At 30.4% G+C, this 12,201-nt stretch overlaps 1 protein-coding gene across 2 annotated transcripts; it reads right to left on the bottom strand.

The window, feature by feature from the left end:
- Nucleotides 1–925: 925 nt before the first annotated feature.
- Nucleotides 926–11,672, bottom strand: LOC118205596 (uncharacterized). 2 transcript variants are annotated; one of them, XM_035377885.2, is made up of 3 exons: nt 11,552–11,672; nt 4,409–4,683; nt 926–2,878 (listed from the first exon to the last, which is right to left on the bottom strand). In XM_035377885.2, the coding sequence occupies exons 2-3, from the start codon at nt 4,656–4,658 to the stop codon at nt 1,974–1,976; spliced, it is 1,155 nt and encodes a 384-aa protein (XP_035233776.1). In that variant the 5' UTR covers nt 4,659–4,683; nt 11,552–11,672; the 3' UTR covers nt 926–1,973. The 2 variants fall into 2 exon arrangements, with proteins under 2 accessions (XP_035233776.1, XP_085667035.1); XM_085810909.1 differs by having other exon boundaries at nt 11,468–11,590.
- Between the last annotated feature and the right edge of the window lie 529 nt (nt 11,673–12,201).

Below are 12,201 nucleotides of genomic sequence, written 5' to 3'. Positions count from 1 at the left end.
GTTCTTCTGTTATGTTCTATTATTTAGGTAATACGGTCATGAACAGCTTTTGTAGAAAATTCTCAAAGTATTTCTTTCTAGTGCTACTTTCAAGAATGAGAGTCAAGTAATTTGTTTTACTTTTACTAGCTCAGCAAAAAGAACAAAAATAAGAGGTCAATTTCCTTACATTTTCGGAGAGAACTTAGGAACTTTAAAAGGAAATTATTTTTTTCCCCTACTTGCCTAAATAATTCAGATGAGACTGTCTTGATCAATTTCTACAATCACCATGAAGAACTAGCCAATTTTAGAAAGTAATATTAGAAGTTAGTTTATTTGTAAGCACCTCAGACTATCAAATAGGGCCACATGCTTCCGAGTAATAAAGTCGCTGAACACTGGTATTTCGGTCTGAGGTTCGAATCCCGTATGGACGTTTTCGTGGTTTTCCCCATGTGCAATGTGTACATGAGCTAGTTTCCCTTATAAAGTCCTCCACGAAGGCATCTCTTTCCTTAGGCTAATAGCCTTTTGAGGCTTCACATTTGAGGCTTTGCTTTAATCACACGAAGGCAAACTATCAAGCACTGAAATTATTCTAGTTTAATAATTTCTTTTAAAAGCTTCTAGAATGTTTGAAATCTACAATATGGAACAAAAATGTCCATACAAATATACAAGCTCTGCATGTATAAAATGTTTGATACAACGTCCGAGGTCTTGGCGCGATACTGTTTCTCTGAATTATTGAACTAAACTCTACCGATACCAATGAGTTATATCCCAATGGTATCCATCTCGATGGTATTGAATCTGCACTCTTCAATCACGTATAATTTTTTGAAACTCGGTAAAAGCAAATTTATTCGGAGAACTTTGTATCCTAAACGTAAATAACAATAGAGGACCAGAAAAGAATTAATAAAATTCAAGAAGACACAAACCTGATTACTTCAATTTATTTGTCAAATTTGTACTTTGTGCTACATGCGTTGGAAAAAAAAAAAGTTTTTCTCTAAGAATTACATCAAGACTATTTAAACATAAAAGATTTGAAAATTAAACCATTTTTAAGCCAAATATTTTGTCACATTTTCTGCTTATAGAACAAAAGCCAAATACTTGGCAGTATATTAAAAAAAGCCTACTTTCGTGTACAAGTCTGTCATCAAGGCACTTATGATAATTCTGTTTACATCAGATTTTCAATTTTTAATATCAAAGATGCAAGTGCCACCACACAAAGATGGGTTTAATACAAGTTACAGCTTTATGGATAATACCAGAAATTTTTTTGTTTTGTTTAAATGCACCTTTCGTTCAACATTTTGGACTGCCTTCTTGGCACGAGTCGTAATACAAACAGAATTGGTAGAGAATAGGATATAATTAATTTTACTGCTTTCATATACAATACTTATCTAAACCAAAATGCAAGTAAATTAACTTTGTTAGGTCCAAATCTTTTCGGCAATTAAAATTCAACATTGCTAAGTCAAAATATTGCTAAGAAATAAATAATATAGAAAATATTGCTACAAAAAGTATTGCTAAGTCACCTTAAGATCAAAGAGAGACTTTTAAAAGGTTCTTTTAATTATTTAAGAATTTACAATACGAATACCAAATGTTACCATAATGTTACGAATACCATAATGTTTTTGATATTCGCAATAATTCAATACTAATTAAATCTCTCGGTTTCTAGTGATCCTATTCGTCAAACAATGAAAACTTGTAGAAGGATCATGGAAGAAATCTGAAATAGGCATGAGATATTCAGTATTTTAAGCAACTGTTAATTCTCAAAGTGGAATCTTTTCAGATTAATGAAAGAAACTTCTACAAAAGTTACCGAATTAATTTTCTTCGTAACCTTAAACTATATGTTTTCTTATTTCTTCTCTGAATATCAAATATCTTCAATAAATGAGATCTAAGAATCTTCCGGTTTAAATCTGCTGCTTTTATTTTAAATCTTCTTATTAATTTCATTTATTTTCGTTATACCACCTAAATGCTGGCTTTTGCTCATTTATTTCGAAATTTTCTGTCTGAAATAATCCACTTTCTCGGGATATATCAGTCGTTCTTCCTTTATTCCCAAATTTTTGACGAACATAAAATCTTATTCCTTTCTTATGCGTAGGCTCCGAAGAAATATTTTCAGTAGAACAAAATCCTCTTTTAGAAAAAACTGGCGTTCTTTTCCCAGCTTTATAGCCTACGTCCTCATTTTCTGTCTTTCCTTGCTTCCTGCTCCTGGAAAATCTGTTAGATATTTCAATTTTCAATTTATTCATGTGTCCTAAAGAAAACTTAGAAGTGTACGGTTTGAAAGGTAGATTTTTAATATCGAGTGTACTGTTGGATCCATCAGACTCCAACCGGGTAAGGTCAGGTACTTCTGTTTGTCCAGTAAGCTCGTCTACCAGATTCTTTGTTGTTTCAGCCTTTGAAACAGTTATGTTGAATCGTCTGGCTTCTTGATCAGTGGCTGCAGAATATTCTGAAGATTGGCATGGAATATTAAGAAATGAATTCGATTGTTTCAGATTTTCTTTAGACTTTCTCAATCTTCCGAACCTCTTTTGGCGAAAAGGAAAAGAATAACTCTTCGAGAAATCAGACTCCAAATCAAGGGTCTGAAATGTTCTAGATCTTGGCAATGAATGCTTAGACTCGTGAGTTCGAAAATCTCTGCACTGTTCAACAATTTTAGAATCTAGAAAAGCAGAGGGTATTTCGATATTGTCAAGCTCTTTTTTCCAATTCCTTAAAGTGTATCGATTTGGTTCAAAGAGGCATCCACTAGAAATATTGTCATAGTCGGTTAATGCTGTTCGTTTTTTCGACATCTGCAAGTCAGGAACTTCTTGCTCGCCTAATGATTTCTCTGAAAAATATTAAAAGGAAAAAAACTAACTACCAAAATAAAAATTTTGAAAGTTTTAAATAACTAAGTTGGTGACTGGAGATCACTAAAATTTGGTTTAAATTTTTTAGTGCTTAAAATTAGTTTAACCTCCAATTTCAATATTTAAAACTAGATTGTGAAACTTAATACAAGAAATTTGATTACAAGCTATTTAGGAATTTAAATAGACAATTTATTTCTTATTTACAAGTAAAGAAAAGAGAATACATTCTTTTGAATAGAAAACACCAGAAATCATTAATATTGCTACGACTTTTTCTGTGCTAAATAAAGAGAAAAATAAATGGAGCTTTTAAATTTTTCCATGTTAAGGAGACTTAGTTGAAAATTTATCTTGAAATCTGTAACTAAAAATCTAGCTTTTATTAAATCGCTTATTAATTTATTAAAAATTTTTTAATATAGATTAAACTTATGCGAGTGCAAAACTCGTACAAAAGGAAGCAAAGAAGAATCAAAATTAATACTGGAATTTTAAAGAACGTCAAATATTTTCGCCCTCGTTACAAAGCTAAAATTTAATTTAAATGTTCTTAAAAAGAAAAGAAATTTAAATGAAATGAGTCTAATCGGTCTGAAGTAGGCCTATTATTCTACTGTTAAATATTTTCGGCCTCCTTACAAAGCTAAAATTTGATTTAAATGTTCTTAAACAGAAAAGAAATTTAAATGAAATGAGTCTAAGCGGTCTGAAGTACGCATATTTTCCTACCATATCTTGTCTGATAAATATATACGCATGATGTTCTCTAAAACAATTTATTTTAATAGTCATAACTTAATCCACATTTTTTCTTCAAATCGTATGTCACAGTGAAACTAATTTTTAAAATGTTTTGAATCTTTAAATCAAGTAATATTTCATTGAATTACTAAATTATCTTTCAGAATTATTAGAATTATACCTGAATTAACATGCACGAAAACATTGTTTCACAGAAGCATCCGATATCATCTTTAAAATAAGGCAAATAATTTATTATAATTTTAATTACTTACATAGATTCGATTTAGTCAAATATTAAGCCTATCCATTCTAGAAAACAATTTAATAACAGTAACAATTATAACAAGTAAATAATCAAACAATTTATAGTAGACACCTTTGAACTGTAATATCACTTAAACATTTTAAACATATCGCCTATTAAGGCTGAATTTTGTAACTACAAAATATGCCTTCTATGCTTTAGGTATGAACTAAATCTTCGTGGATTTATTTAGGAATCATTCATTGATCATTAAAGAAAACTGTTTGAATTAAAACTCAGTTTAATATACTTTAAAACAAGTAAAATTATTTCTTCAATAGTATAAATAGCCATTTGTCATTAAATATAGAAATTAATAGTTAAGGCATTCATACTTAAGTTTTGAAAAATTAAATTACACGCAAGGTTTCATCCTAAGTATTCATTTATATACGGCATACACAGATAATACATTTTCGATGGTACTTAAAACAGTGCTTCAGCAATTTTTACTTACGAGCATTTTTTTCTGTTCGTGACTCTGTTTTACGTGGAGAATCCTCAAAGTTCATCCAGCTTGGCACTGATAACAGTCCGGTGCAATAAGATAAGATCACAAACTGATAGCAGAACATAGGAATGAATGCAAGAAAGAGTATAAATTTCCGATCTGGTAACAATTCATGATATCCAATGCTTAAAAATAGTAATGTTAGTATGATGAACTGGTAAATGAAATGGGTACGAGTACTTCTTGATATAGGCATACTTCTTCTCAAAACATGGATTAAACTGGAAAAGAAAATTATTTCCAGTTAATTAATGATAAGTAAAAATTTATTTAAAAATTAATCAGATTTACCTTTTCTGAAATTCATGCGAGATATTTTAAGAAATATTAAGGTAGTTTCGAATAATTTACCCCAGTACTTTTTATTTTATTACAAGTTTTCGTTTTTCAAAAAGCCAGTCTATTGTGTATTTCCGATTACATATAAAAGTCCTTTAATAAAAGTTTATACAGAATTTTGTCAAGAATTTGCAGTAAATTTTATGTTGAATATTTTCGCATTTTTCTTGATACGAAGTGAATAAGATAGCCGATTCTTGAGTAGCTCGATTTAAATGTAAAGTTTTTCAAATAAATAAAATGAAGATTTCTTTTTTCAAAAACTTTAATACTACAGAGAACGTTTTCGTTAGCGGCAGTTTAAAAAAATTCGCAAACTAGAATTGCGTAGACTAGAAATTCTCAAATAAATTTAAAAATAGAGTATGTCACGAATGCATAAAATGTACAGAGGCACTAGTCTGTTTTATCATTTACTACTATGAAGTATACATAAATCGAGTAATAAGAATTCTCCATTTTTGATATTTAGCGTTGAATACATGTGTGACCAATTGAAAGAATGCTTGTCTCATGTGCCCAGTGAATTATCTTTCTGCGGCCTGCGAATATTGATAAACATTACCATTTTTACCGATTATAGATTTCTGATGCATGTATATTTTCCGTGCTTTGTGTGCCGATATCGTACAATGCATGAAAAGGCAGAGTAAATGCAGTTTTTTTGATAGCATAGTTATGTTTTTAAAGACAAATATTTTACGAAAATTTTATTCAAAACGGTGTTTAAACTTTTCGTATGTCTCGGCAGTATTCTATCTACAATACTACAACCAAAGTAATTTGAAGTAAATGTAACTATTACCTTGAAATAGTTTGTGTTTTATGTTCAAGGACACATTCCTTAATTTTTGCGAAACGAAACATAATGCGGCCCTCGGCATCAATATGTTTCTTAAATTGCCTTTTCTGCGCACAGAATTCGGTCTTCATGATTATAGAGTAATACTCTTGGATATACATGCAGATGATTCAACCAAGAAGCGGTCTACTAGTGGCCTAGTGAATAAGACCATTCCTTGAAAACAGAGTTCGGTCCTTGGGTTAGTGTTTCTGTAGTTTTCCCTTTATATAATGTAAACACGCGACAGTTTCCCTCAAAAAGCCCTCTGCAAAGGCATACCTCCCTTTAATCCCTTTATCAAGGTCAAATAAGCAAAAATATTACTAGCAGAAAATAAATGTGTATATTGTTAAATGCATTACAACGCTGTAGAAAAAATTTCTCTATCTTTTGATACCATTTAGTAATAGCTTTCCCCTTTAGCAGACTTTATTTAAAGAATGCTGTATCTAACAAATGCAATGTATGAAACTTAATTAACTGCTTAGTTAACTGCTTCCGTTATAGGCAAATCTTCCAGACAACAGTAAGCTCTTAATTATCCGGATAATTGCAAAGCTCGATAAGGCTATCCCCCTCGCGGAAAAATTTCGAACAGCAGGCTATTTTAGGTGGTGGCTTGGCAAATGCGGTCAACAGCAGGAGACTGACGTTAATTACGGAATGGGGAAAGTAAACGGCTGTGTCGAGGATGATAAGAGGAGATATATTTTTTAAAAAAAAGTGTTTTTAGGTCTCATTCAGTATCAGTACATCAGTATATCATTAACGTAATTAATGAAAGCCATTTGAAACCAAAATAGGATTTGCATTAGTAAATTATAGTTAAGAATAATGGCCCCCATTGTTCTGATTATTACTGGAATAATTTAAAGATTAAATCCGATAGTATCTTAAGATGTTTTTGCAGTTGGAAAAACAAGAATATAACTCATTTTGATTCACCTTTCTTTTCTTTATGAATGACGAATATCGGTTTGCCATACACGTGATCAAATAGGGAATAAGTGTTTAATCCGTAAGATTATAAGTATTGATTAACTTTTCCTATAACTACTTCTAATTGAGGCTTTCTAAGAGAAACCCCCTTAATTTTGACTCTCAGCTTTTAATTTTGGACTAAAATATGAGCATAGAATCTACCTTTAAACAATGGGATTTTTTTTTAAACACTGTGGCATGAGAGTGCCTAGTAATAATAGTTTTAGCGTCGCTAAGAATCATTTTCTGGATTCTCATATTGATTTTTTTTTCCAAAAAATATTAAAAGCTGCAATTAACGAGTATGAGCAATGCATAATACATACATATATAACGTAAGCATACCATAAAGAAAAATGAACCCCCAACAAAAGCTGATTGACTGTTATTTAACTCTAAAAAGGGGTTTTTATCACAGGGAAAATGGCAATTAAAATCAATTAAAATTCCATTTAATTGATTTTAATTATTTATTTACTGTATCGATTTATTACTTATTGTAATGGATTGGAATATTTGAATATGAATTAGCTGAATACTTAAGAAAAATATTATAACTGCGAGAATCGGAAAAAAAAAAAAAACAAATTCTTGAATATTTACTTTCTTATAGAATGCAGATGAATTCATTTTTACTCAACGAAAATCAAAATTTAGTAGCTAATTAATCTGTCCTGTATCGAGCACTTTAGTTCAGTGATCCGTATTAATGTGCGCTTTTTTAAAAAAAATTTAATGCTTCAAGAATAATTAGAAAAGGGTATAATTCTCTTCTTATCCTTAAATTCTTCAATTAAAAAACTGCATTTTCAGCTCTAACAAAGTGAAATAATTTTCTAAATATAATTCAGTGTAGAAAAAATGGAATCAGCGTTGCGATTCTCTTTAAGAAATATGGTGAAGCTTAGCAAAAAGTCTACGAAGTGAAGTAATTCCGTAGAATATTTTCTCTTTATGATTAAATTGCACTCAATTATACTTTATAAACGACATGTAAATACTATTTAATGTATATGTGTGGATGTGTGTGTGTGGCTCACTAGCGGCTGAGCTGTAAAATCGCAGGTCGATCCGGGGTTCGAATCCGGATCGACGGGGATGGCTGTATTGGCGTTTTCGAGGTTTCCCCAACGTGTAACGTGCATAAGAGTCAGTTTTGCTTAGAAAGTTCTCCACGAGGCACCCTTAGGCAAATAACCGTCGAATGCTTTGCTATAATCAAACAAACCAGACCAAACAATAGATATATAAATAAGTAGCTTAAAAAACTGCTATATTTTACGTATACTTATCAAGTAGTATTTCAATATATATAATGATTAAAAGAAAGGAAAAGTTGCATCCTAACTGATTGTATATAATGTAATCCCTATGAAGGCCCTAACAATTCTTTCTCACTTAAAGTCGTAACCCAAAAAGAGAAATTAAACTTTAGATACGTATACAATACTGAATCTAATACAAAAAATACAAAATATAAAAATAAATTATATATGTACGAAACCTAACTAACTATTTATATTGATATTACGTAAATATACCGATTATACATGAACATTGTATAATAAAGACATTTTATACCTTGTTCTATATTTGGTTCCATTTATATATACCTATACATAGATATATATAATTTAAGGATTCCATTTAAGGATTATAGTAGTAGTTAATACTACTACATATATAACACAAAAGTGCATCAATAATGTATTTTTCAGTATTATTTAACTTCATTCTTAAGAATTTTCTGCAGTCTAGTTTGCGTTATTTTATTCATAAGTCTCAAATAAAAACAACTATTGTTTATATGTCATTAGAAAATTAACCAAAGAGCAGCGACCACAACGTAATTGAGAAACAGTCCTTAGTCGTGAAAAGGTTGAAAGCCATTCGGTTATGATTATTATCTCACATATTCAGCTACTTAGTATACATGGAACATAGCATTCGAAATGAAAAACTCAATATTTACTACAAATTCATTCGTGTAACAAATATCTGTCTTTCTACACCTATGGCTTTAAAAAAAGATGTTATTTACCTTAGAGTTTATCATTAAGTAATACATTTCCATTGTACAAAATTGCATTCATTCTAAGAATTCAATTTGTATTTTCCTCTGTATAAAACTGAATGTAGAGAAGTTAGATGTTTAAACGACCCCCAAGACCACGAGCAAGATTATTCCCTACTTTTCACCCCCCCCCCGTGAAAAAAAGGGTTCTAAATTTACGACCTAACCGCATATGAGGGTATTTCATTTTAGGTAGTCAAATTTTAGGGTGTTAAAAGGACTTCCGACAGAAAGAGATTAAGCATCTAACTTCTTTCACGGGACGATTGTACAAATATTAAATACGTGCAAAGCTAAGCATTTGGCTATGGCAAACAGGGTGAAGGCTATTTGTCTTAGAATGTTGCCTTCTTGAAAATTGTATTTGTATTAAACATGGAAAAAAGCATAAAAATGCCCATGAGTTCACATATTCAAACGGGAAATGGGACTCAAGTGAAACTACTTGCTTTACATGACTATCTACTTGACCATTAGTGGATAACAAACATTAAATAATGTTTCTTATGTTCAGTGCAAAAATAAATGTGTTAATATCAGGATATTATTTCATCTCAATTATGAAATAATAAAGAGCGTCTGGCGGTTCTTCAGATTGTGGAAAAACAGCTGTAAACTTTAGCTACCAAATATTAAATGTACATAGTATCCACCTGAAGCAACTCGATGTACCGTATTTTTATTATTTCACATTTTTCGCCAATCTAATGAATATCTAGTTAATAAACTTAGCAATTTAAAAGCAATGTGTTGCCGTTGCGGAAATAAAGTATTTTTATCTTCCAGCGCTGGGCTGTACGGCAAAGATAAGTTAAACTTCCAAATTAAAGCTATTTTGATTAACGAACTAAAGATTTAAAAGCAATAAACTTAGTTCTTAATTATATATATTTCTTGAGCAATGGTTGTTTTTCTTTTTTAATCCGAATGATTTAAATAAAGATGCATATAATTCATGATACATATGATAACTTTTACACTTTTAAGATGCAACTCACTCACCTAGCTTGACTCATTTTAATAATTCTTACAGAAATTCTTCAGTATTCATTATGTTTAGTCCAGTCTATCTTGTGATACGTAATATCGCTTTAAGCTTATTTAATTTTCCGCGGTTCCTTGAAGTATATTCCTCAGGCTTTGTTGCATAGGTGAAAGAAAAAAGAAATTTAACTATAGAAATTATATATGATTGCTACAGAATGACCTCTGCGTCCCCTATCCAATTATTCTATAAAAATAAATAAATAAATAAATAAAAAAAGGGAAAATAAAACGAAACAAGGCCTTTTCGAAGCATGAAGAAAAGTAGAAGAGCTCATTGTAGAGTGTATAGCTTATTGTACAATTACTATTATACAAGTCTAGAATCATTGCACTGGAACGACAAGTTAAATTAGTGTAATCAAAAAGGCAATACGTTTAGTTTATTATCAAAATCATTCAATATTTTTTGCAAAATTATATTAGTTTGACTCTACGAACTTGCACTGATTAAAATCTTTTTTTTTTTATATATATATATATATATATACTAACTACTTGGAGCGACTGATCTCAAAAGATATGACATCCTAAAATCAGAGGAAATATGTAGGCCACTTTGGAGTAGGTAAAATTAATTAGCTAAGAAAAGTATGCAACAGCTACCTGCTTTATATGTTGTCGTGGACTATTTATATTTATAGAAAAATATAAACAAAAAGGTCTTAACACAAAATGCAATTTTCTTAATTCCTTTGCTCTCATTCTCCAGCCTTACAAAATGCTTCCTGCAGTATGAGAAACAGCTCATCAGCCTTAGTAGATAACATCAAAAACTCTTCATTAATTATATTATGGGAAGATAAACCACAACCGTGTATTATGAAACGTAATAAATACCTCGTGTTATGAATTTTGGAAAAAATATAGCTCTTCTATTACTAACATGTCAAAAAGGCTTAATTGCCAGACCATGAAAAATCCCGAATGCTGTTTCGAAGATTTTTAGCATAACTGAAGCTAGATATTATTAGCAGCTCCAACAAAAACTTTAATGCATATATTAACAACTTTAAAATACGTAAATATTGCAGCCATTCAGTAACATCTCGATTGAGGAAGCTCAATATTTTAAACATCTAAGTATACACGGTGTAGTATATATAATACGAAGGCTACTAAAGTCTAACATGCATGAAATTTATACAAATAGATATTTAATTATGTTCTGATTATATAAGTATGCGTTTTTAATTTTTTATATTTGTCTTAGATTTTACTCATACAAGCAGTGAAAAAGGCTAAGCGTTACTAAAATGAAACGGGTGTAACCAGATAAAATAATTTGATTCGACACTTTTGAGGAGGAATTGTTTGTATACACAAAATATTTCAAAATTGATGAAAGTCGAGAAGAAAATCAAAAGCGAATTTGTATATCTGAGGCAAAGAACGATAAGAAGAGAAAATTGTTTAAAGGTAGGAAAAAAATGTTTACTTGAAAGTATTCTATAGTTGAAATCAAGGCGTTAGAATGCAATGATTTAGTATATATGAGGATTCTCTTCAGCTCTCTAATCTTGTTAGAAGTAAGTGAGAGGAGAACTCTTTAAACGTTTAAGATTAATGTAACAGAAATTCCTGATATTATCTGAATTCATCATTTCCTAAAGTAAAACCTTTTAATATATGTTTCATATTTATCTGAAAGCATTCAAAATTGGGCAAAACAAAGTACTTCCAAATGCTTTTTACTATGAAATTTTATCATTTATATTCTTACCAGTTCTTGTAATAATGCACAGTAGTATATATCCAAAACTAATCCATATAATAAAAAAGTTATCTCCTTTAAGAAGCAACTTACGTGCAAAAGTGCTCCACAAAATGAATCCTCGTATGTAACAAATAATGAATGTTCAACACAAAGTCAGGCTGCTGCCAAAAGACATTTGTGGTTTACGGGTACGTAACTATTTGAAAAGCAAAAGCACGTGATCAAAATTCTAAATTAATTGCTTACAGAAGTATTCTAGGATTTGATTAAAGAAACGGTTTGCTGATCGGTCTTTAGTCATTTTACTTCTGCAATTTATTGATATATAAAATAATGTTTTAAAATTATTGAGAGTTGAAGGCTGTAAAAATTAATTTAATATCTCTTCTCAGGAAGATAGCCCTTGAATGTTTTGTTGTATTTGATTAAATAAACGTAAGATAGATATTCAAGTCACTGTAGGGATGCAGAGGAAAGGAACTAATTTCAAGTAATTACGGAATCTTGGATTTAAAAGGAGTTTGAATTTTCAGAAAAATTGTACTGTTGAAAGAAATCTTGAGATAGTGTGGTTCAAAACGGAAGAATGATTGCCCTCTAATTAAGTCTTATTCAAATCCATCGAGAGGAATTGTTTACCAGAATATGCCACGACTACGAAACAATTTCACTTACAAAATCTTGCTTGATGGCAATCCTCAACTTAAAGCAGGTAACACTTACGTGCTTTGCCGTATTCA

The sequence above is a fragment of the Stegodyphus dumicola genome, chromosome 2 (assembly GCF_044657685.1).
Source record: "Stegodyphus dumicola isolate Sdum_Otavi_A_Nest chromosome 2, ASM4465768v1".
NCBI lineage: Eukaryota > Metazoa > Arthropoda > Arachnida > Araneae > Eresidae > Stegodyphus > Stegodyphus dumicola.
Note: the sequence above shows the minus strand (reverse complement) of the source record. Positions and strands in the feature narration are given on the sequence as shown.